The sequence below is a fragment of the Macroventuria anomochaeta genome, assembly GCF_010093625.1.
Source record: "Macroventuria anomochaeta strain CBS 525.71 unplaced genomic scaffold BU25scaffold_3, whole genome shotgun sequence".
Lineage (NCBI taxonomy): Eukaryota > Fungi > Ascomycota > Dothideomycetes > Pleosporales > Didymellaceae > Macroventuria > Macroventuria anomochaeta.
The window spans coordinates 871167-895455 of record NW_022985364.1 but is presented as its reverse complement, the minus strand read 5'-3'; the positions used below and the strand labels follow the sequence as shown (position 1 = coordinate 895455).

Below are 24289 nucleotides of genomic sequence, written 5' to 3'. Positions count from 1 at the left end.
GCAAAAATCGATAGAGGTCAATTGGAGACTTTGCTTGGTTTCGGTGCAAGATGGTGGAAGTGAGTGAGGTCGAGAAAAGCACCCTTCGGCGCACTAGCGAGCCAATCACAAAGCCTCACTAGCGACCCACCATTTTCATCCTGCCCAACCGTGACTCCTCCACGAATAGTGCTTGACTACGCGGCAGGGTGCCGCTATCAGACCATGCCAATACCAGACTGAACGGACTATCAACGCAACTCTCCAATCAGACACTCCTTCAGTAACTTTACTTTGTCAAGCTCGCCATCGATATGCCTGAATATCTCGTGCGCTTAGCGCAAATTCATGAGACCTTTCGCAAGGCGGAACTTCACGCTCTGGCAGAGCTCGCAGGCGTTGAGCTCGAGATTGTCAAGTATGATGACGACGTAGGTACAAATCTGTCTTCCAAAAGTCTATTGTCAGTTCTCTTTGCTCCAACCATGCTCCTTTCCCACCATCGAAACCACGCATTGTCCTTTCCAGCTTTCGTCTGACACAACCAGTCACCATACTGCATCGTGCATCTCCCCTCCGATGCCGCCGCAAAGCAAGTCGCTTCTCGGGCCATGCTCATTCAAGGCATTTACGAACTCTGGGGCCAAGGATCAACTTACGACGAATTCCGCTCCAACGTCACAGAAACTTCATCCACCAAATGGCCAACCTACCAAACCAGCACATTCAGCTTCCGCATCGAGCGCTACCGCGGCGTGCAAGCGCCCGCCGAGCAAACACGGGCTATTATCGAGTCCTTCCAATTCCTCGGTTTCAAAGGGAAAGTACAAATCAAGAACCCCGAAGCGAGTTTTCGGATCTTCGAGGAATACGATCTCGATGCTAAGGAGCCCAAGTATCTCTACCTTGGCCGCTGGATTGCTGATTCCGGGAGAGATGCGAAGAACACGTACGACCTCAAGAAACGGCACTACATCAGCACGACATCCATGGACGCCGAGCTCGCGCTGCTGACTGCTAACATCGCACAAGCTGCGCCGGGCAAGATCTTTTATGATCCGTTCATGGGCACCGGCGGTTTCCCGTTGGCGTGTGCGCATTATGGTGCCGTGGTCACGGGGAGCGATATCGATGGGAGGAGTATTAGGGGGCTGGGCGGGAGCGCGAGGAGGGGGCAGACGGGGAAGAAGAATGTTGAGATGAATTTCCAGCAGTATGGGCTTGAGGGGAATTACTTGGGGGGGTTCGTGAGCGATTTGACGAATACGCCGCTGCGTCTCCCTAGCAGCCACGGAGTGACGACAGAAACGGACTTTGCGTATCTGGACGGCATAGTATGCGACCCGCCCTACGGCATCCGTGAAGGTCTCAAAGTCCTCGGCAGCCGCGAGACGCTCCTCCCCACCGAGCGCGCAACGCACGCCGCTCAGTATCGTACCGAGGGCTACATCCCACCGAAGCGGCCGTACTCTTTCACCGCTCTGCTCGACGACATCCTCACCTTCGCCGTCTCAACGCTTGTCCCCAACGGTCGACTGTCCATGTGGATGCCGACCGCGAACGACGAGGACGTTGAACTCATCATTCCTCAACACCCTTGTCTCGAGCTGACATCCGTCTGTGTGCAGGCGTTTAACAAGTGGTCGCGAAGACTGCTCACATACCGGCGGAAAAGGGCGAGTGAGATCCCGGAAGGGGCGTTGGAAGAGATGGCGAAGAGAGCGTACGAAACAGGCACACGGGCGAGCGATCTGAATGATTTCAGGCGGAAGTATTTTCAGGGGTTCCGCGAGTTTGAGGACATGAAGAAGGAGTTTATAAGAATGAAGGTGGGAGCCGGGGTGAAGCAGGAGGAGGCGAGAGCGGAAGCAGACCAGATCCAAGAGGCCAAAGTGTCCGCCGCGGAGAAGGCTGAGCTTGCGAAGAAGGAGGTGGAAGCGAGAACGAAGGATGCGGAAGCTGCTGCTGTCAAGGCTGAGGAGCTTAATGAGCGGTTTAACGCCGAGGCAAGGACATGAAGGAGAAGAAGATGACATCCAATTTCGGATCTTGGGGATTGTGCTCGCTTCGTCAAGTAGGAGAGTAGCACAGCAAAGTACAGCTTGTCTGCTGTCGTATATACATATAATCCTACAACACCCCTCCCCCCGCCCCCCGCTTCTCTGCCTACTTAACGATCTTCTTCACCCCATCCTTGATCTCCCCGGCACCCTCGCTAACAATCGCACCCACATCGACCTTCTTCGCATCGATGCTAGCCTGGCTCTGCAACCCCGGCACACTCTGCTTGAACCCCGTATACCTCAAATACCCCGCCGTCCCCATACCAACCAACATGCCACCAAAGTGACTGGCGTGGTCCATGGTGGCCTTCTTGCCCCTGAGAGCATTGTGGATCTCCAGCACAACGAAAGCAGCGAAGAGCATTTTCGGCCAGAAGCTGACTTCCGCATCCTTCAAGAGGGGAATCTTGACCGTCTCCGCATCAGTGAGAAGGCAGTACAGCGCGGCAATACCCCAGATGGCCGCCGAAGCACCAACGGAATGCGCGGTAATACTGCCACGGCCGAGGTTGGCCCAGTACAAAGACGCGAGCGTCCCGACTGCGCCGGCAGAAATATACGTCCCCACGAACAGCCCCCTGCCGACGAGATCATGGCACACGGGACCAACGAGACACAACATCATCATGTTGGCGAGGAGGTGCTCGTACTGCACATGGCTGAAGACGTTGAGCACGGATTGCACGGCGCGCGGGTAGCCAGGCACGTGCATGAAGTAGCGCGTCATGAACGGCCAGAGGGGCATGATGCGCCAGGCGACGGCGACGAGCATGTTGGCGCCGAGCAAGGCGGCCATGGTGGCGGTCGTAGGGGACAGGTCGGGGAAGATGCGGTACTCGGGGGATGGAGGGCTGTAGTAGTGTGCGAAGCCCCAGGAGAGGAGCGAGACGAGGATGACGAAGGCGGTCATTGGGTAGAGGCGTTGGGCCTGCGTGGTGTTAGCACGTCCGAAAGGAGAAGGGGAGGTGGGTGGACGGCTTTACGAGGGTCGTCTTGGAGAGCATCTCCGTCTCGTCCTTGAAACCTGTCACAGCCTGCTGTTCGTACTTGGCCCTCTCCTCACTCCTGCGGCTGATCTGCTCGTTACCAAACACATCGATATACGTCGTCTGATGCGGCTTCATGAGCTGCTTTCCACTCGGCGTCTTGACCCACTCTCCCGTCGCGAGCTGGGCCTCCATCTCCTTCTCCCTCTGCTCCTTGAGCTCGGCCTTCCTCGTGACCGCGGCCAAGCGCGCCTGCCGCTTCTCCTCGATGTTGCGCTCAAACTGACTCTTGCCGACATGCAGGATGCCGATCTTCTGGTCGTCGAGGGCCTGCTGCTGCCGCTCTTCCTCCTCCTTCTGCATCTGCTCGCGGAAGGCGCGCGCGGGGTCCTTGTACTTGGACTCGGTTTCCGGGTCGGCGAGCCAGAGCTCGTAGGAGATGCGGTTCGCCTCCTTCTCGGCCCATTGCTCTGCTGCGACGGCCTCGTCGACGGGATACTTCTCGCGCAGCCAGCTGAGGCCTTTGAGGGCTAGCGCGCGGTCGACGTGCGTGTACTGGTTGCCCAGGTTGTCGACGCCGTAGTCGGCCAGCGAGCCGGCGGTGCGGCGGTGGTGCAGGATGCGCAGTACGTTGTTGCCTTCTGCTGGTGATAGTCTTCGCCCGAATATGCGCCGTATCACATCGTCACTGACTCGACCGCCTGGCAGTGGCCCTATCCGCACTGTGCGCGCGGGGTGCTTCTGCTGCTGTGGCCTGCTCGGGTTCTGGGGCGTGTCGATGATCCTCGCTGAGACGCGCGGGGTGTGCCAGAAGGAGCGGCATTGTGGCCGTGATGCGGCGTGTCTCCAGAGTAGCGAGAGGATGGGCGATCTCGTTGCGGCCTCAGTCGGTGCCCGTGAGGTACACACTCGTCGCGCGATGGCGCAAGAGGGTCGGAGGAGAGACATGGAATGACCTGCGCCTGCTCTCCACAGGCTTGCTCAGAGCTGGGCGCAAGACTTGCTGTGTGAATGTGAATTCAACTACCCGCTAGATGGCTTTGTGCAACGCCTCAATATGCACATAGCCCCAGGACCGACTTCTGAGAGCTTCACCCAACGGGACGAATGGGGTTGCCTCCAAAAAGTGTTCGGCACCTCGGAGGTGCGCATGGGCCAGCTCGGCCCTACGTACATTCATCTTCGACTGGCTTGCTCTTTCAAGTAGATTCATATCTACCAAACGTTCTGTTATGATGCGATGTACAGGCTCTTATGCGCCTAGCTATAGTGTCCCTCCCTCACCTTCCTCAAGACCCCCATATTCATCCCAATGATTAGCCTCACCAAGTCCCAATCCCCACCCTCACCCACCACATCCATGACCACGATCCCCGTACTTCCATCTCCGCTCTTCGCCTTTCTGACAGCGTGTATGTCTTCCCCCTCATGCCCCTCGACACTACTCCTCTCCGGATGCGCCGGCGTCGTCCCCGGCTCCGTCAAGTGGTGCCCAGCACAAAGCCACTCCTCCATGTGCCGATTGACAATCTTCGCAATCTTCTCGGGCCAGCACGCTCTCTTCCAGAAGTTACTCCCACTCAGAAAATTCAGGTACAGTGGCCCCGGCGGCACAGGATTCGTCTTATCCGTCGTAACGCCAGGAATGTGGTGTACGACTTCAGCCGCGCGAACGAGATGCTCGTTTGCGTGTTGCACTTTCTGCGTTATGGCTTCAGGGACGAGGACTTCGCAGAAGTCTTGCAGGTTGAATGTTGGGGAGGGGGTGGGGAAGAGGGAGGAAGTGCAGTTGTACGGCCAGGCTGTTGCGTCGAGGCCCGAGTCGGAGGAGTACATGGATGTGGAGGATGGAGAGGTGTTGTAGCGACGTATGAGCACGCACTTGCCGCGTACGGAGCCTAGGTAGGGGATTTTGGGGTCGGTGTGCCATTTTGAGGCGTTGGGGCCGATGTAGTGGTCTTGGAGGATGCGGGCGAAGTGTTCGTCTGTAGAGGAGCCGACGCCTTCGCGTTTTAGTGAGACTAGGATGGTCTCGCTGGGATGCGCGGCAAGGAATGCGTAGCAGGTTTCCAGTATTGGAGTGAGATATTTCGGTCCCGTCAAGCTGATAGGGAACGCCCCGTGCACCAGGTACATGTGTTTCTTGCCTGGGTCAGAAGCGTGCGTCGGTTGTGCGCGGATATCGAGGAAGCGGATCCCGTTCTCAAGTTGAGTTTTGATATCCACTGACTGGCACTTCACAGAAGGCAGCGCCTTGTAGTAGGTATGTGAGTTGTGGGTACCTGGTATCGAAACAGCAGAAAGTGGTAGGGTGTCTGGTAGCGTTTCCATCCATTCCGAGTGGTTTTGGGTGTTGTTTGAGTGGATGGCTAGGTGTGGAGTGGGTTGAGAAGGGTGGAACAGTGCAGTAAAGCTCTCAGAAGGCTTAGGTGAGAGCGGTGTAAACTTTTGAGCGGACTTCTGAGTGTAGGACGGATTCGTGTCGATGCGGTGTCGTTCGCCATTAGGCAGTTCTATTGTAAGCCGTAAGGTAGAGCTGGCGCGTGTTGCCTCTGCTCCATTCTTTTGGGTGCCAAGCGCGCTGATAGTGTGTGATTCGAATGGTTCTAACCCAACGTTCAGGTCCTTGTGATTGAATGATTGTGCATGTTCGCCCAGCTCTGGCGCTGAAGGTGATACTGAGGTGGTGTTATTTGCACCAAAGAAGCTGGCTTTGCTCTGAGAGGCATTTGGATCTTCGAAGCGCTCAATGCGACTGATCGAAAGTGGTTCTGATGTCAGATTCCTCACAGTGAGCATTCCTTCCGGATGAAACGATTGGACGGGTTTGAAAAAAGGAATTTTATGGTGGAACCTTGTCCCGAAATGCTCATCAATGGCTCTTTGATATTGTTGATGGAGATGGTAGTTGCAAAGAGTTTGGGTACGCAGGCGGTATACGATGGTAAACAATACTTCCAAGGAGCAAATTATGAGGATCTAGAGGCTATGGATCAGGCTCGGTTGATGCAGCGAAAGGCACTGCGACTGTGTGATGAAGAGTGATGACTGGACGGAGTTGTGAGGTTGGGTGAAGCGAGCGCCAAGATCCCTGTCAGCCTTGTACGCGTATACCATACAAGGTGCCTAGCACCAAAATTCTCAACGTGCGCAGGACTTACTGGAGCAGACGTTAGCTCTTACGAAAAGCCACTACGTTGAATCTTCACAAAGAATCTTGATTATGTTTGACTATAAGTGGTCTACATGACCAGCGATGAAACCTTGATATACCCATGCCCTATTCTAAACCAAACAAATTCCTGCCAGCCCAGATAGTCTCATAACAAGAAGGCAACAGCATCCGACTACTGCTCTGCCGTCGCATCGGTCGACGGAGAGTCTTCTGAGGTCGGTGCAACAATGCCATCGAGCCGCTCGGGAGCCTCTGCCGCCAGGTCCAATAGCGGTGTCTCTTCATCAGGCTCGTCGCTAGGCCCCTCGACCAGATCCTCGACCTGCGGGCCATCTTCTGGCGGAAGCATAACGTCGTCTAGCTCTTCTTGAGTCGGGGCATCAACGCCGCTGTTGACAGCATCGCCGTTAACGTTGCCACTTCCACCGTCCTGTGCTGCTTGCACTTCCACAGACGGCCCAACAGCTTCAGGTTCAACAGCCACGCCATTCACAACCCCCTGCTCCCCCTTCTTCCCCTCACCGATCCCCAACTCCCTAACCGCCCTCCTCATGCTCTCCAACCTCGCCCTCTCACCCACAACCATCCTCCTCGCCAACTCCCTAAGCGCTTTCCTCCCCATCTTGACCCTATTCTCCTGCCAACTCGCCAACTCACTCGCAACAACCTGCTGCGTATACCTCAACTCCCTGCCCAAATCCGCAAGCTCCGCCTTACTCTTATCCATTTTTTCCTGCGCATCGCGCTGCACCCTGCTCCTCGCGTCGTCGAGCAGGCCAAGCGGCCAGCGGTCCGAGCGTCGCACGGACAGATTGTGCCGGTCGATGGCTTTCTGGGTGCTGGACATGTTTGCTATGAGATTGGAGGGCCGGGTGAGGGAGGTTAGGACCGCGGTTATGGTGGAGCTTATGGCGTGCATGTTGTAACAGAACCCTGCGATTGGGCTCGCCTCACTCGTTGCCATTGTCTTGGTATAGCGTTCGAACGCGCGGAGATGTGCGTCAGGGAGGAAGGTAAGGGAGTGGACGGCGGTGTTTGAGAGCTTTGCGGCGTCGTTGAGATCGGAGGATGACATGCGGAGTTTGTTCGTGCGGCGGAGGACGGATTTGGATGCGTGGTGCAGGGAGCGCACGTTTTCGCGGGCGTGTTGCACAAAGAGTTCGACTTCGCGCACGTCGTAGACTGGGGCGAATTCTTCGCGGAGGCGTTCGACGCGGAGTTCGGCTTTGCGGGCGGAGCGCTGTGCGAGCATTGACGAGTCGATGTCTGGGACGAGGAAGAACTCCCATACCATTTCATGCATGGAGAACGTAGGATGTCGGAGGAGGATCTTGAGGAAGGCGTCAAGGCGGAGTTGTAGATCACGCAACACCGATCTTGATGGTCTGGATGGGATGAGGTAGGGTGAGGCCATGTTGGCGATGACTGGTAACCACGATGCTGGGTTCTCCTGAGCGAGCCACTTGGCGAGATTTTCAAAATCATGAGACGATCGGCGACAGGTGGTCACAGTGATGGTGCCGTTGGAATTGGGTGCCCCGGACTTGAGCACCAGTCGAACAGTACCGTCTTCAACGAAGAACGAGCGAACGACAGTCGTAATTCGTCCGTCAACACCAGGTTCATTAGACAGCAGCACCAAATCGTCGATGCGATTTCGAACATCATCATCCTTAGCAAGCTCGACAGCAGTCAAGCCGCGAGCATCTCTCACTGACAAGTCGACCCGCGGATCCTGAAACAGTACTCGAACCATGTCCGTACGACCGTACTTGCTAGCAACCATCAATGGTGTAAAGTGCTTGTCATTCGTAGCATTGACATCCGAATCGCAACGGTACAGAAGCTTGTTCGCGAGTTGAGGATCGGTGATGACGTGCAGCAGACTGTTGCCTTTGGCATCCACATGCTCATCGAGATGCAACGGCTGTCCATCCTCTTGTGCAAAAGTGGCGGCTAGTAGGCCCTGGTCTACCATACTGTGATACTCTTCATGATCATAGGATCTGCAAAGGGCAAAGACAGGTGTCTGTCCGTTCTTGTCCTTCAATCGCCACGGGACGAGGTGTCCGATGTGTTGGATGAGGCGGGGCTGGTTGAACAGGTAGTGTGCCATACACCTGCCCTTCGAGTCTTGTTTCGCGACATAGGCGGCGAGCATCTCCGGACTACTGCTGTTCTCCAGGATATACGCAAGTAATGTATCTGTCGACTTGCTGTGGGCAAGCTGCACTGCCAAGCTTAGCAGCGTTGTCCCCTCGTTGTTACAGTCCTCGAACACGAAGGTAGGTGTGTAGAACTGCGTAAGACTGAGCAGATACTGCAGTGCTTTATCTTGCTTGCTCTCGATGGCCATCATCAAGGTCGACTCGCCACCTGAGCCTTGTGTCATCACGAGCTTCTCGATTGACGTGTCGCCTTCTATGGCGCTGTACAGAGAGCCCATCGTTGTGCGAGATCTGAACGACCGCGCTGAGCAACTCGACATACTCCGTGTGTCGTATGAGACGGCCTTCTTCAACTTCGGTCGATCCGGTAATGTTGGCGTCTGAGCGCGTTGGAATGGAAAGATGTGTGCCAGTGGCCCGTCCTCGTTTTTTTGCCTAGTACCAGAAGGGCTCCGCCGCCGTCTTCTCCGGGGTTCGTAGTCTCCGTTCATTGACGAACTAGCAAGTGAATTCAGATCCGAGAAGCTCGCGAACCTGACGGGGTGATGTCGCTCTGGGACCTCGTCTTCGCTTGACGAGTCATTCACAGCCTCGTGAAAGGACCGATCAGGCTCGAGGATGCTTTGCATTGTGGCCAGGTCGCCTGACTGTGTCGCTCGCCACAGCTTTCGATTCCGCCGACTTGCTTTGCGCAAGCCGCCTGAGTCGTTTTGAAGATATGACAATACAGCTTCGAATGTGCTTAGGGCGTATCCCATCTCACCAGTTTCTACATCATCAATGAAGATGAAGTGGCGCATGTAGGAGAGTCGCGCCTGTAGATGTCGCACCGGGGCGCGAATCACCACAATAAGTAACAAAGAAACCAGGGTATCCGCGTTGATGGTGAGAAGATGGTCGTGCTTTTCGGAGAGCTGCTGGCCATTCAGCGTAGCCTGCGCCGTGGGATCATTCGCCACCGATGATGCGTCAGGCATTGTGATGTGCTTCGTCACAGCCAGGACAATCTCTAACATCTCCTGCGGGCTCCCAGCCACGCCCATCTTCTTGAACATGTCGACCGCCTTGGACAGCCGTATGGCGAGTTCCTGCTTGCCTTTGTGCCCATTGCCAATATCAATGCCCACTTGCGAAATGTCGATATCCTGCATCTGTTGCATCTGTCGCTCAAGATCCAGGTCTTCGAGTCGGCGTATGTCGCATATCCGTGGGAAGAGGAGTGTGTGGTGCACCTGCTCGGCAATGCAGCGCTCGATCATTCGCTCGACGATAGGTCCTGTGAGATCTGTTGTCGCGCCCAGTAACGACAATTGTTGCTTGTCCACCATCTGGAAGAGATCGATCGCCGCCGTCACAGCAGTCTCCAGCGAGTTGCGCATCGCGTCCTCCTCATCGCCGATCTCTAGCGTCGAAATGAATCCGTTTGGCCCGTGAGACATGCTGCTGTGCATTGACAGAGGACGCGACCCAGCGGTTTCCACCGACGATACCGATCCGCGCCTCCGAGAGCTTTGAGATGACCTTCGCGATCCCGTCGACGGGGTCGGCGGTAGCGGTTTTTCCAGCTCTTTCCCGAATTCCCTGAACAAGCTCTCTAGCCCTGGCTGCATCTGCCGTGCGATCATGGGGAAGTGGTTCAGCAGGTCGCCAAAGGACTTGACCTCCTTCTTCCGCGGCATAGAGGAGCTGCCGGCCGCTGAAGAGCTCCCTGCGGCTGGTGTCCCTGCGGCTGGTGTCCCTGCTGCCTTGACGTCCTTCCTTGCTACCAATGTCGCGGGTATGATTGGTGTCGCCTCGTAGGTGCCTATCAGGGGGCGCGAGATGTAGTAGACGAGCCATGGCTGGGCCTCGAAGGTGTCTGGATAGAAGATGGTGTCGCTGAGTAGCTGCGCCTGGTTGAGCGTCTTGAAGCCTGCATTGCGTCAGCCCAGATGTGGCTCATATAGTCCTGATTGCCGGCCCACCTTTGTTACTATAGATGAAGGCATCCTTGACTATCACCGTGCGCCCGTTCGCGGTGGTGAACTGCTTGGCCTTTCCGCGCGTCTCCCGGAAGCTGCTGGCGTCGCGGACCTGGTTGTTGGGGCCCACGCCGCCCGGCACGCGCAGCACATGGCTGGCGAGGAACTCTTCGGAGCCGCTAAGGTCGGCGTACGAGCTGCCGGAGTCTTTGTCGCGCGACGTGAGGAGGACTTCGGTCGTGGGGACAAGGAGGACCTGCAGTACACCTGATCAGCAGACCTCTTTCATCCAGCATGTGCGAGGACGTACGTGGTGCTGCGCGGGAGAGCACTGGCTGGGGAGTGCACTGCGGAAGAAGGCGCGCAGGAAGGGATTCAGCACGGGAGGCATTCAATCGACATCAACTATACGCAGGAAGGATTGTGTATGCGAGGAGCATCTGTCCTCGCGACGGGAACCGGACGGGCCGGCGAGCGCTGGGGGATAGCTGCTATCGTGAAGGGTGCCTGGCGCAAGTGATGGAATGCGAAAGTGACCGAGGAGCTACGCGACGGATGACGTTGGTCGTGGAGACGGAGGCAGCTTCGTGATGCGCAAACGTCTGACATGTATTTGTATAGTTTATCCAACAGCAAGTGGTGGTATTACAGGCGACAGATAGCAACGGGGGTGAGTACTGATGGAGAGATACCAGGCCAGCTTGTGAAACTACACACACGCACCATCCCTGCCAATTCAGCCAACCACCTGTAGCTTTGAGATGGTCGATGACGGCAGCGCCGCGTCTTCCCCATACCACTCCGCACAACCTGAAACACTGCAACAATCAACTCCTCTGCACTGCGCCCAGCCAATGCACGATGTCCGCTAATGACCAGGCTGGTGGTGCGAGTTCTTCGCGCACTCTATGGCGACCGCTCTCGAGCTCTACAAGGAGCTTGCAACAACAGATACATTTTCAATAAGAACGTAAAACTTCGACATGTGCATTTGGATATCCATGATACTGAGTTCCAGTACGATCCGAGGACCAATGCCTCCAGTGTTGTTCGTATCAGCAACAGCTCGGTCCCGCCTCCGCTGGAGGAACGAGCATACCTTTGGCCGTTGCAATACAAGATCAAATCGCTGTCCCTCAATGACGGAGACTTTGTAGAGGGTGTTGCTGATGAGGATATGAGAGCTGGTTACGGACCCAGCTGGAACACCTCAGCGCTGCAGGAATTTCACGAGATTTGTTGCCACTTCAAGAAGTTACAACAATCACAGCTGTCCAGGTATCGCGCGCCTGTGTCAGACATGAGTTTCCCGATCTGGATCTGTTTCGGTATGATCCAGGTCTCTTCATGGCGGACCCTGGTACTCAGCTGTTGGGTTGGTAAGGAAAGAGCTCGATGTCAGGGAAGATGCAAAGAGAGCGACGCTTTAGCTGAGAAGCACCAACGTAGAGTCAGAACACATCTGCCGAAGCTCTACTTACATGCCAATGCAAGTTGACGGGTTTTTTCGTACACTGTGTGAAAGCCGACGGTACTATCTCGAGACACAAATGGTCCGGTCCATGGCAGGGGGTCAGTGTCGACGTGTAGGTGGATCAGCTTTTTCTGACGTTTGCGAAGATACTTGAGACGGTCTATGCTGATTGGTAGACCAGGTAGCAACCTCTATTCAGAGTCAGAGAACTGTGGCCAAGACTCATGGGCAACGGCTTGTTGAGATGTGAGAGCGATTGACCGGTTGAACACTCACCTGACTGTATGTAAACGATCGTCTGGCAGGCAACGCAGCACGCGCACAATCGCTGAATCATCCTGCGGAACCTTTCGATCTGAATAGTCGTTCGGATCCACGTGACCAAATAAGATGTTCCGGACAACGCTTCCCTGGACCTCCTCATCCCAAGGCTCAAGTATGCTCAGCCTTCGCGTGCGTTGCAGATGTTTCGATACACCCCAGTTTAGGCAGCGATCAAGGACAACGACCGGAGCCTCTCCGTATAGGATTATGTGCTCGTAGAGCCGTTTTGTGGCTACAGAGTTCCATGACTTGGAGACCAAACATAAGTTGCAGAGGTCGGAAGGCAGACGGATCTAACTCTTGTGGGTAGGGCATTGTGACATGAAGGAATGAAGGGAGCTCTTACAAAGTCAAGGATGCATTGTTTTAGATCCTCGATGAAATTGGTTAGCTCATGGCAGTTTTCGGGCATCTTGCATGTTGGTCTGAAGTGGTGGAAAAGGATTAGGAAAGGAAGATCGAAGCGTGATGTCGCCCGGGCGGGGATGGTCATGCAAGCGCGCTCTAGGGAAGCATGAACCGCTATATTGCATCACATTCACAGCCTTTTCAGTCCTTGGGACGAGGTCAGAGGTACACCGATTCTGCTATGTCATACTAGGGTCTAGTCCTTCCCTTCAACACCCATCACACCCCTACCAAACCACTCGCTGATGACAGCAAACCCATCCCTACTCCTGCGCAATGCATCAGAAAACAAATCATGTCTATCAGCACTCTCGATCTGCGCGCGTCTAATTGCCTTGACCGTCGCATTCTGCCCACTACAAACCGGACACTCGACTTCAGCATCTCTGACATCCTCATCCGTGCTTAGACAACTCTGGTGGAAGCTGTGCTTGCACAGGAAATGTACAACTGGCAACTCCAAAGCCTTATTGCACACCTTGCAGCGCGCTGCTTGGAAGACCACAGGTTTCGTATTGAGATTCTGAAGCTCGGTCTTCTTTGTTTCCGTATCTGCACGGAAGGTTTCGATGGTGCGCCTGTTTGTTGCAATTTCAACGCGTTCGCGCTCAATGGTCGTGCTCAGGTAGGATTTGATCATGCCCATTGTAGCAACACCGTTTGTTGAGAGGGTTTGTATGACTTGCAGCGGCGCCATGAGCCCGTCTTCGTCGATCTTCTTCAAAACCGAGTCAAGCTCGTCCCCGGCTTCGGTGAGGATCTCGGGCGAAGATGTGAAGTAAGCAAGTGCAGCAGGGTACAGAGCTGGCTCCTCCGGGCCATACTTGCGCAGAGCACGAATGGCGCCTTGTGTGTCGTTTGCAGCGGTATAACTGCGGAAGATGTCGAAGTGGAGTCCTTGCTGCTCGCGAACGAGTATCGCGCCATCACGGAAGTTGGAGAGATGAGAAAGCAACAGGACGTTCGATGTGTCAATGGGTATATCCTTGCCCTCGACAAGCTTCTTGGCCTTGTTTTCCCATGCCTGTCGCTCGCCGTCCTTCTTGGAGGACGCAGTATGCAAGTACATCTCGAACAATGTTGTGTAGAGATCAACCTTATCGTCCTCTCGTAGGCTGTCAGACTTGATACAGGCCTCGAGGAACACGATGAATTCCTGGGGATGGTCTACGAATGCTGAAAAAGCTGTTCGTGGTTTGGGCACCTTGTACTCAGGTGCAGGTTGGTCTGAAACTTGTTCGATGATTTGCGCCTGGCTCATTGTGCTCTTCTGTTCGCCCGTAGGTGGTGATGCGAGCGTACTAGTGTTCATGTATGGCAACGGTAATAGTGCAGCCAGATTCTGTACCGCGCTTGAGGCCACACCAAGTCCTATGCCCATCCCGCCACCTGATGAAGGGGCGTTCGGTATTACAATGGCATCCTTTTTGGGCCGGAAATCCGCTGTGTAGTAGTCGATGAACAGCTTTGTCGTGTCCTTGGGTATTTGTTGGAGCAAAACAGTGGCATACTTCATGAGATTGAAGTAAGCAACCTCAGGCTCTAGACGCCAAATGTAAGCTAACGCTTCCGCATATCGTTTCGAGTCTTCGATAAGGACGTCAACTACAAGCTCATGTTCGCCATGCTTGCGGGCTAGGAAAGCAGCCTGGTCGTAGTAGCCTCCTTGGCGGCACATGGATATGGCAGTATCCAGGTCGAACTTCAAGTCATCCGGCGACTTGATGAACTCTTCCAGTTTGTCAACATCCTTGAGCTTCGCGTAGCAATTCAGCAATAGCGTTGTGTGATCTGAAGTTGCTTTGTGGTGGTCGTGAAGCTCCTCCAAGTACTCGATCAAGTTGTGTATTCTTTGCGTATCCAAGAACTACTCGGACGTCAGCACATGCGCACCCCCAGTTATACAGAACGTACCTTGCGTATAACCTGCGAAGGCTCGGTGTTATCAATGGCTTTCAGGTACTGCTGCATAGCTGTGTCGTAGTCCTGCTTTGAGTACAGGTAGTCGCCAAACTTCCTAAGTATAACGTTCTGCTGTGAAGCGTCTAGACCAGCTTTCTGAGCCAGGTTTATCGCCAAGACGTAGAGATTCCGCTGGTAGAGAATATCAAGCTTTTGTGCAAATGGCTTTTCGTGATATCTGAAGACCTAGCCCATGTCAACGCATATTACTGGAGGAGCATGGGCAGTTTCTTACCTTGCCATCAATCGTAAAAACAAAAAGGTCACCCCACTCAGATATAATGTACTGCACTTCTGATGTCAACTGTTCCTGATGCGCTACATATCGCAACTCAGTGTTTAGTAGTGTGAAGGTCGACGTGTTAAAGGCATCGTCGGTGGCACCAATACCGAAAGTCCTTAACGGGTTCGACCTAGGCATTGCATTTGACTTTGGTGGGGCCACGATTACAACATAGTCCTTGTATGTCGAAATCTTCTTCTTCTCGCCTTCATACGTGTATGGTGGGCCTCTGCCATGCTGACCATAATAGTAGATGGCATCGTTCCTCCCAACAACGACGTCCCGTGTGGTCTTATCCACGGCTATGCAATCTCTCCCACAGCCGTACTCGTCCAGGGATTTCGCAGGCTGTCCCTGTCCTCGACCTGATATTACGAGGGTCATGATACGTGCAGTCGTGGCGATGTACAGGGTCGTGATGTTTCCTTCTCTGAACTCGATACCGGTGATAGGCTCCTCAGATTCGAAGACAGTCCGCTGTCTCGCTCCTCGGTCGTGGATGAGGTCGCCCCTAACAACTGTGACAGCTCCATTTGCGAATCCTACAGCAAGCTGTGATAGATCGTCGAGGGCAGCGAAAGCAGATATGGGGAACTGTTTGCGCCCATTCTGGATCTGAAGTGTGCTCTGACATCGTGGAATGCCTGTCTTCTTCTCTAGCTTGTCCAAAGCCCACACCTTCAGCACCGGTTCGTTGGAAAGGTCTTCCGCTAGTGTGACGAGCAGCGCCGTACCCTCGATCTGCTTCATGTAGGTGATTGCGCCGGCATCGTGTGCCTGGAATGCGCGCACGACCTTGAAGGCCTGCGACAGGATGCGGACGACGCCATCGGCGCTACCAATGAAAATGCTCTCGGAGCCGGAGACGATGCAAGTAGTGTTCCCAGGCTGCGATGGGTGAGAAGGGCTCTGTTCGCGGTGGATACGGGTGGCATACCTCGGCGAGGAACGCGCTCTCGTCGTCCGGGAGCTTCACTTGCGAGACATCGAAGAACTTGAATTGCCACTTTCACGAGGTCAGCTTCGTCATAATGCGCGCATAGCCTTTGTTCACTCACCGGAGTCACAGCCATTCTGCTACCGGTCCATTGTGCTGCTGTTGATGTGGTGGGAGCTATCGTCGTCACTCTAGACTGAGCTATGGCCAGGCAGGCGCAACTTGTGATCCACCGTGGCGCAGCAGCTTGCTTTGGCCACGGAGTCTGTGCGTCAGGCTGAGCTGTCTCTCCCTTCTGTTCTGCCTTGTCGCTCCCCCTTCCATCGCCTTGCCATCACTCCGCCCACTTCACCGAAGCCATCTTCTGCAACCTCTACTTTGCACACTTCCTCCATTGCGCTCAAGCTTACACGCGCACACGCGACCACTGCACCCAAGCCAGCTGTCACGCGCCCTGCCCAAACACACCGCGACTCAAGCCTTGTCGCGTTCGCTGCATTAATTCAGCGCATCCTCCACGTCCATCACAGCGACACCACCATCTACAATCACTATCACAATGTCTGAATCACGCTTGGACCAGTCCCTCGAGTCAATCATCAGCTCGAGGAAGCAGTCGGCTCGCAAGGGCCGCGGCGGCCGTCGCTCTGATGCCGGTCGCCCTTCTGCCACCGCCGCTCCCGTCGGTGGTGTCAAGAAGTCCACAAAGCAGGCCAAGCAGCCCAAGGCGGCTCCTACTGGCCCCGCCCCTACTGGTGGTGAGAGCAAGATCATGATCTCCAACTTGGTATGTTGTTCTCTAGGATGACGCGCCGAACGCCGCTAACCACATTCAGCCGTTGGACGTTGAGCAAGGTCAACTTCAGGTATGTAAGACCGCTGCAGGTCTTTGAACCTACTCTTGTCGCATTTTGCGCGCGACCGCGTCCGAACGACGATATCGAACTTCCCCTTGAGCCCTCGGCACGGTCGTTGAGTCATGTCTTGCAAAGAAGTCACGTCAAGATCAGTGTTTGGCAGACACATCTGGCATAAGACTAGCAGCATGCGAACACCCTGAGGTGCTTCCGCGACGAAAGTTGGGACTCGACAGGCAGACAGCTTGAGAAACAGACACCAATGTGCGCCAACGGCTCAGCCCTGGTAAGGCTTGCCCTGATTCAGCAAGCCTCTAAGCACCGAGAAGTCGAGCCATTCGAATACTGAGAGCTCCAATCATTGAGGCACGGCAACACTCTCAGGAATGGCTTGCAGCGTGATGGTCACGCACTTCTCAACAGCCCAGCGTTTGCTTAGGCATTCCAGGCGGCATTGTCTGGACCGAAAGGTCTTCTCGCTGTACCTGGATATCGATCCCAACTTTCTAAGCGTTGTCGTACGACTGCCAAATATGGATTAGAGGACGATTACGAACGCCGGCCCCGGACATGCGCGTCATGCATTATTGCTACGAATTACCTACCCTACCACGACGACTAATACGCCTTCTAGGACTACTTTGCCTCCGCAGTTGGCGTTGGCAGGCCCAAGAAGATCCTGATGCAGTACGGACCAAACGGCAAAAGCCTTGGGAGCGCAACCGTCATCTTCAACAGGGCTGAGCAGGCTTCCAAGGCCACCACTGCCCTGAACGGCGTCAAGATTGACAACCGCCCTATTCGCGTCGACCTTCTCGTCAGCGCCGCGAACGTACCCGCGTCAACCAAGCAGTCTTCTCTTGCCGACCGTGTCACGTATGTTCTCCCTTGGTGCATTCGTTTTCGCATCTGCTTACACATTCAGACAACCGAAGAAGGACAAGCCCAAGCCGGCAACCGCTACCAAGGCCACTCCCGCTGCTGGTAAGGCTCGCGGCGAGGGTACCCGTGGACGTGGCCGTGGCCGCGGCGGCCGTGAGCGCCAGAAGAATAAGACCATTGAGGAGCTTGATGCCGAGATGGCCGACTACTTCCCTACCGCTGAGGGCGGTAACGATGCCATGGCCACCAACGGTGCCGAGGCCGCCCCAGCTGCTGCAGGAGGCGACACTGCCATGGACGACGAGATGCTCTGAGTGACTCAAAACCCTCCCGCGCTTTTGACGACTTGTTCCCCTCTCTTCATGTTTAATCCGACTTCGAGCGACAATTGACAAACACCTCGAAACCGCCGGTCCTCCTTTCCGTTCTTTCTTTGGAATCGTCATTATTTTCTAGAATGCAAACGATACGACCACCTTAAATTGCGATTGACACCTGGTCGGTATGGTCTCCAGTTCGGTTTTGTACAATATACGAGGAGCGATTGCTATTCGGCTCCCTTCGAATTCTAGGTAGCCAATACAGGAATGGCAGTAACGGAACATACTTACAATCTCCAACGTCCTCAATCCTGTGAACTCTATCATCGTTCAGTCAAGCAGACTGCTTCACCTAGATACGCCACTGCAGTCGCACAACACGCTATCGCCGATGTCGAAGCTTGCGTAGATTGATCGTGTAGAGGAGGTTCTCCACAGCTGGTTGCAATGCCGGCAACATCCATTGCTGCCTCAACATGATCAACCCACGCTAACACCGCTGGCTCGGAGATGCGGTTGTGAGACAGCGTTGGAACCGGAACGAAGCGCAACGGAACGCTCAAGCGGAGCAAGTCGCAAGTCGTGGTCAACATGTGACCCAAGTGGGGTCGTGCGATAGTCTAGTAACAGCAGGCTGAAACAGGACAGCGACAAGACTGCTCTCATCGGAAGTTTTCCGTACATGCACATATGCTCGGAACGACCCCGCACCCAACATCTTGCACCAGCTTACAAAAACATTTTCTGCCCAGTGTTGAGCAAAAATTTTCGGCTCCAGATTGAGCAATTGCGAACAATGACCTGCCACGCCACGCTCAGGGTTCGGAAGGCGTTTGCAGCTAAGTTCCGGCTACCAAAATGCAACACTCCCTATTCGTGTCTGTACAGCCTTTTGTGCGGAGAACTGACGCCAGCATTCGTTAGCTCCCACCTCATCAGCTTGTTCCCCGTGTAATCAACAGCTGGGAGCTTACGGTACCGCCCAGCTCTAGGCTCAGGGACCTGTCACGACAGCTTGCTAGGGTAATAGAGCGTTCATCCGTTACAGCCACTTCGGGTCGGATAGGCTCGACTTGAAACCTCCTGACTTTTGGATTGACTACACTGCTTTTCGAGTGACTAGGGTTATGTCGTGATTACTCTAGCACCGACGTGAAAGGTCTTTCAGACGTCCACCCTCTGGACATCTGTCCCCGCTGCTCGCTCGAAAGGAAGCCGAGTGTGCTGGGGTAGGGCAAGAGGGTTACTATATTGGTGTTAGTACGGTGGCTCTGAGGTGGATAAGGCTACGCTCGGGATGTGGATAATTCCGAACTTGGAGAGCGAGCGCGGCGCAGAGCTTCTGCCTGCAATTATGCATTCTCGAAAAAGGTGGTTCAGCAGGTGCAGAAACGACCAGCAACAACTCCATGGTCAAGCATGTCTGCTAGAGGTCTGTCTATTCCAAATTAGAGGATCAAGCTCCACCCTAGGCGTGGTTACATGCGGCAACAAGACATCGCGATGCAGGATTGCGGGGGAGGGGTAGCGTGCCCCTGCTCGCAACGCGCACGGTCATGAAACGCGCGCCTCGGCTCAATAGAACCCATATTTTCCAACGACTTTAGCTCAACGCCACAATGCCTGTGAAGGATGTTGTTGCAGAGGCAGAGGCAGCAGATCAAGATGAAGATATTTTGTATACAAAGTCAGCAAAAAAAAAAAACATGGTGTAGTGTGCTCAATGTTGATGCATCAACTTAAAGGCAAAATTGCATCAAAAGAAGACCAGGCACTCAAACAATGACTACTCCACCCACACAACAAGGTAGAGGTTGTGCAGTACATCAGAGGACTCACTGAGAGACACTTTATGCCTACAAGGCAGATGATTATTGATTTTGTCACTCCTCTAGCTGCATGAGAGCCCTCAGAGAGCTGGGTTACTTGCTTCCTCTGCCATCACAAAGACACTCTCATTATAGCCTGGACCGCGCCAATAGAAACAGCTCATCACAAGGCCAATTTTAGTGCAAGGTACAGCAAATACTTTGAGCTTTTGCACCAGAAGATGACCAAGTATGACCTCTAGCCTAAGAACACATACAATATAGATGAGAAGGGCTTCATGATTGAAATCTGTAACGACTCTGCACACAGCAAGGCTGTGGGGCAGACTAGCTTACAGCAGCTAGAGGCAAAGCTAGCTGGCTGGCACTATATGTATTATACTACACAAAGAATACTTGCTTAAGTATTCTTGTGCTTACCTTTTGGTATAACTTGGAGATGTCATGTAGTAGTGATATCGAGGGCAGGGCGCTCATCCATTACAGAATCACTGGCAGGAACAAGAGAGCATTTGATAAGCTATTTGTAAGGAGGTGCCTTGCACTATACCTATATATTAGATGCAGAGCCCAATATCAGCAGTTCTGCTGATATTGATGTACTTTTTGGCCATTTGGCGCAATGGGGCTCTGCATTGTTACACTGAGGCAGGGTCACGTGGGCCAATATGAGCCAACGTGAGCCACTGATGTGCTGAGAGCTGCTGGAAGGTCCAGTACTGGGTGCTCAGGGCAAACACACCCTAAGCAGGGGGATATTGTCAGGCCTGGCTGATGATATAGTACTGTTCCAGCTAGGGCTCACCATTAGAGTGAGCCGTGATACCTTTTGGCTTGCTTGGCTCAGTGGGCCGGACCTGAGTCTTGACACAAGCTGTTACGATCCTACGTCCCACGATAGGACGACAAGCAATAAGTAACCGCCAACCAAACACGGAGGCCTGGGGGAAGGTGCAGCAAGGCAAGGCCGCCCAGCTGGCGCCTAGGGGATTGCTCTCAGCCGAGCTGACACACGTGACGGAGCTCGTCAACGAACAATGTCACGTGAATGCTCGTCAACGAACATGATGTGATGCTCGTCAACAAACATGGTACGATGCTCGTTGACGAACCGCAATCCATCCGGATTGGCCAGGACCGACTCTGCTTGTCAACGAGCAGATCTGGTGGACTGTATATATATGTGTAGGAACACAACCCTTATGGTTCGTGTTCAACCTCGTCAATTAAGTTTGTCATTGTGTCATCCTGACATGGCTTGCAGCCAATAACAATCCACCCAGTCACACCTCATGGAACATCATGGAACCTCATGGAACCTCATGGAATCCCATGGAACATCATGGAACCTCATGGAACATCATGGAACCTCATGGAACATCATGGAACCTCATGGAACCTCATGGAATCCCATGGAACATCATGGAACCTCATGGAACATCATGGAACCTCATGGAATCCCATGGAACCTCATGGAACCCCATGGAATCCCATGGAACATCATGGAACCTCATGGAACATCATGGAACCTCATGGAACCTCATGGAACATCATGGAATCCCATGGAACAACACAGAATCTTCCAGTTGCTGACAAATGCTGACAAATGATTACAAATGATTACAAATGCCAATGTATCTAGAACATTCCAGGAGCCAGCAGTCTGTCTATAAAGGCAGCCTGCCCTCCTGCTCAGATAACTCATGCTTGCAATTCAAAACTCAATCCACTCCTTCAATTCACCTCAACAATTCCTTCCTCAACTCACTCCTCACTGATCCTTTGTGGTATTCCCACACTTGATCCCTTCTTTATCACTTATCCTTTTTACCACTTGTGGTATCCCCACACTTGGTCTCCTCTACACCCTTATCTCCAACAAGCCTGAACCATCCTTCCACCAATCCTTCCATCTCAGAGAGCAGTTGGTATCCCCACCTGGCCCCCTCTCACACATTGGATCTCAACCAACCTTCGAGCTAGACAGATTGCCTGTACTACTCATCGTTACCCCAAGCCGTCATTAGGTGTTTCACCCAGGCGACTTACCCCTACTGTTCCAGAGCCAGAGTTCATCCTCGAGAACCAATCAAATAGTGCTTACGAGCTTTGCTTAAAGTACAACTTCAGCACAAGCTTGTGATGCTCAAAGAGCTATACAATTGCCACAAAGAGGCAAGCGCAAGGCTTCAAGTCAATTCAGTCAAAAACAACTAAGGAGCATGGTGCTGCTGCTGCTGCTGCACGTAGTCACCCAGTCCTAGGCTGGCAAATGGGTAGGGGTTAGGTCAGGGTTGGGTTGCTGAGTCATTGGGTTAGGTCAAGATTGGATGATAAAAAGCTGTGATAACCTAATAAGGTACCTCTATAACATAACCTAACACAATTACTCAGCAACCCAACCTCAACCCAACCTGATGACTTAGCAACCCAACCCCTACCCACGCTAGAGTTACCCCAACCTAACCCCTACCCAACCCCTGGGTACCCCCTACCCATCTGCCAGTCTAACTCTGCCTGCACGTTTTATATGAAAGGGGTTTGTCATATAGGTCTATAGAGTACTCCATCAAAATTTCTTGCAATAACAACTATTTTATGTGGTTGTACAGCCTCATTTTCGACGCGCCTGTGAAAGTGGTGAGGCGCGCGTTGCGTGCCCGTGCGCGTTGCGGGCACGGTAGCACGCCGATAGCCAGAAGAGCGGGGCAGGAGCTCCATGCCGCAGCAACAAGCGCTACTCGACACGCACGATCAATGCTGCGATAGCGCCGCGAGCTTGCTCGAGACGGGCTCCTGATGGCCGAGGCTGTCTGGGCGATCCTCCATATTGGTGCTCGTGCGGTGGAGACTTCCTTTCGTGCTGTCGTGGCGGCAAGTACTTAAGATTGTCTACCCCTCTTCTGTTCAATCAGTCCTCACTCACATTTGTTTCCTCTGATACCCCACATTATGTCTGACGTTTCAGTGAAGCTCAAGACTCCCCAGACGGGCGAGTACGACCAGCCTACTGGTCTGTAAGTTGGCTCTATTCAACTCCCGGTCTTCGGGAAGATCCACTATAATTTTCGGCTACTTACACGTGGGACAGCTTCATCAACAACGAGTTTGTCAAGTCTGTTGACGGCAAGACATTCGAGGTCATCAACCCTTCCACAGAAGAGGTTATCACAAGCGTCCAGGAGGCGTCCGAGAAGGATGTCGATATCGCTGTTGAGGCTGCCCGCAAGGCATTCAACGGCCCATGGAGAAAGGAGACACCCGAGAACCGTGGAAAACTTCTTGTCAAGCTTGCCGACCTGTTCCTCGAGAACGTCGACCTTCTTGCTGCCGTCGAGGCTCTCGATAACGGCAAGGCCTTCACCATGGCCAAGAACGTTGACGTACCCGCTGCCGCTGGTTGCTTGAGGTACTACGGAGGTTGGGCCGACAAGATCGAGGGTAAGGTCGTCGACACAACACCCGACACATTCAACTACATCCGCAAGGAGCCTGTAAGTCTCATCCATTTGCACTTGCTGAACTCTTCTGACCTCCATAGATCGGTGTTTGTGGTCAGATCATTCCCTGGAACTTCCCACTGCTCATGTGGTCATGGAAGATTGGCCCCGCCATTGCTACCGGTAACACGGTCGTACTGAAGACCGCTGAGCAGACTCCTCTCTCCGCCTACATTGCCTGCACACTCATTCAGAAGGCTGGTTTCCCTCCAGGTGTCATCAACGTCATTACTGGTCTCGGTAAGGTCGCTGGTGCTGCCATGTCCGCGCACATGGGCATTGACAAGATTGCCTTCACTGGTTCCACCGTTATCGGTCGCCAGATCATGAAGGCTGCTGCTGGCTCCAACTTGAAGAAGGTTACTCTCGAGCTTGGTGGCAAGTCCCCCAACATCGTCTTCGCCGATGCCGATATCGACGAGGCCATCAACTGGGTCAACTTCGGTATCTACTTCAACCACGGACAGTGCTGCTGCGCCGGTTCGCGTATCTACGTTCAGGAGGAGATTTACGACAAGTTCATTGAGCGATTCAGGGAGCGCGCTGCTCAGAACGCTGTCGGTGACCCATTCAAGGAGGATACCTTCCAGGGTCCCCAGGTCTCTCAGCTTCAGTTCGACCGCATCATGTCCTACATTGAGGAGGGCAAGAAGGCCGGTGCCACCGTTGAGACCGGTGGTAAGCGCAAGGGTGACAAGGGTTACTTCATTGAGCCTACCATCTTCTCCAACGTTACTGAGGACATGAAGATCCAGCAAGAAGAGATCTTCGGCCCCGTCTGCACAATTTCCAAGTTTAAGACCAAGGCCGATGTCATCAAGATTGGCAACAACTCAAACTACGGCTTGGCCGCCGCTGTCCACACCACCAACCTCAACACCGCCATTGAGGTTGCCAACGCGCTCCGCGCTGGCACCGTCTGGGTCAACACCTACAACACTCTCCACTGGCAGCTCCCCTTCGGTGGTTATAAGGAGTCTGGTATGGGCCGTGAGTTGGGTGAGGCTGCTCTAGACAACTACGTCCAGACCAAGACCGTGTCGATCCGTCTTGGTGACGTTCTGTTCGGTTAAGCGTTTGTCGGTATGAAAATGAAGATATGATCATGTGAACCTGTATATAGTTTCTAGCCATGAGAATCAAACAAAGTAAGATATCTCTGTACTGTTCCCACTTTACTG

The 24289-nt window shown here is 53.8% G+C and overlaps 10 protein-coding genes across 10 annotated transcripts; 6 read left to right on the top strand and 4 right to left on the bottom strand.

Moving 5' to 3' along the window:
• Positions 1-220: 220 nt before the first annotated feature.
• Positions 221-1997, top strand: BU25DRAFT_383928 (tRNA guanosine-2'-O-methyltransferase; the record flags this gene model as incomplete). Its single annotated transcript, XM_033704304.1, has 2 exons — positions 221-410; positions 528-1997. The coding sequence occupies exons 1-2, from the start codon at positions 294-296 to the stop codon at positions 1995-1997; spliced, it is 1587 nt and encodes a 528-aa protein (XP_033566388.1). The 5' UTR covers positions 221-293.
• A 146-nt stretch (positions 1998-2143) lies between these two features.
• On the bottom strand, positions 2144-4115 carry BU25DRAFT_406729 (uncharacterized protein; the record flags this gene model as incomplete). The annotated part of the gene is made up of 2 exons (XM_033705357.1): positions 3026-4115; positions 2144-2970 (listed from the first exon to the last, which is right to left on the bottom strand). The coding sequence occupies exons 1-2, from the start codon at positions 3974-3976 to the stop codon at positions 2146-2148; spliced, it is 1776 nt and encodes a 591-aa protein (XP_033566387.1). The 5' UTR covers positions 3977-4115.
• Positions 4116-4288: 173 nt separating this feature from the next.
• BU25DRAFT_383923 (PLC-like phosphodiesterase) lies at positions 4289-6051 on the bottom strand (the record flags this gene model as incomplete). The annotated part of the gene is made up of 1 exon (XM_033704303.1): positions 4289-6051. The coding sequence occupies exon 1, from the start codon at positions 5825-5827 to the stop codon at positions 4289-4291; it is 1539 nt and encodes a 512-aa protein (XP_033566386.1). The 5' UTR covers positions 5828-6051.
• Positions 6052-6260: 209 nt separating this feature from the next.
• BU25DRAFT_406728 (uncharacterized protein) lies at positions 6261-10991 on the bottom strand. The gene is made up of 3 exons (XM_033705356.1): positions 10643-10991; positions 10336-10588; positions 6261-10283 (listed from the first exon to the last, which is right to left on the bottom strand). Exons 1-3 carry the CDS (start codon positions 10721-10723, stop codon positions 6376-6378), a joined length of 4242 nt encoding a protein of 1413 aa, XP_033566385.1. The 5' UTR covers positions 10724-10991; the 3' UTR covers positions 6261-6375.
• A 144-nt stretch (positions 10992-11135) lies between these two features.
• BU25DRAFT_406727 (uncharacterized protein) lies at positions 11136-12188 on the top strand. The gene has a single exon (XM_033705355.1). It carries the CDS (start codon positions 11204-11206, stop codon positions 11828-11830), a length of 627 nt encoding a protein of 208 aa, XP_033566384.1. The 5' UTR covers positions 11136-11203; the 3' UTR covers positions 11831-12188.
• Positions 12189-12697: 509 nt separating this feature from the next.
• On the bottom strand, positions 12698-15887 carry BU25DRAFT_406726 (vacuolar protein sorting-associated protein 11). Its single transcript, XM_033705354.1, has 4 exons — positions 15842-15887; positions 14736-15789; positions 14453-14686; positions 12698-14405 (listed from the first exon to the last, which is right to left on the bottom strand). Exons 2-4 carry the CDS (start codon positions 15531-15533, stop codon positions 12735-12737), a joined length of 2703 nt encoding a protein of 900 aa, XP_033566383.1. The 5' UTR covers positions 15534-15789; positions 15842-15887; the 3' UTR covers positions 12698-12734.
• A 275-nt stretch (positions 15888-16162) lies between these two features.
• Positions 16163-17764, top strand: BU25DRAFT_143262 (uncharacterized protein). The gene is made up of 5 exons (XM_033700594.1): positions 16163-16507; positions 16557-16586; positions 17212-17453; positions 17503-17530; positions 17599-17764. The coding sequence occupies exons 1-5, from the start codon at positions 16280-16282 to the stop codon at positions 17614-17616; spliced, it is 546 nt and encodes a 181-aa protein (XP_033566382.1). The 5' UTR covers positions 16163-16279; the 3' UTR covers positions 17617-17764.
• Positions 17765-20276: 2512 nt separating this feature from the next.
• On the top strand, positions 20277-21311 carry BU25DRAFT_445305 (uncharacterized protein; the record flags this gene model as incomplete). Its single annotated transcript, XM_033709432.1, has 4 exons — positions 20277-20286; positions 20326-20420; positions 20798-20813; positions 20873-21311. 4 exons carry the CDS (start codon positions 20277-20279, stop codon positions 21199-21201), a joined length of 450 nt encoding a protein of 149 aa, XP_033566381.1. The 3' UTR covers positions 21202-21311.
• Positions 21130-21496, top strand: BU25DRAFT_406724 (uncharacterized protein). Its single transcript, XM_033705353.1, is given in 2 exon segments — positions 21130-21195; positions 21206-21496. 1 exon segment carries the CDS (start codon positions 21235-21237, stop codon positions 21409-21411), a length of 177 nt encoding a protein of 58 aa, XP_033566380.1. The 5' UTR covers positions 21130-21195; positions 21206-21234; the 3' UTR covers positions 21412-21496.
• Positions 21497-22343: 847 nt separating this feature from the next.
• Positions 22344-24256, top strand: BU25DRAFT_406723 (aldehyde dehydrogenase). Its single transcript, XM_033705352.1, has 3 exons — positions 22344-22625; positions 22700-23102; positions 23150-24256. Exons 1-3 carry the CDS (start codon positions 22561-22563, stop codon positions 24179-24181), a joined length of 1500 nt encoding a protein of 499 aa, XP_033566379.1. The 5' UTR covers positions 22344-22560; the 3' UTR covers positions 24182-24256.
• The last annotated feature ends 33 nt before the right edge of the window (positions 24257-24289 follow it).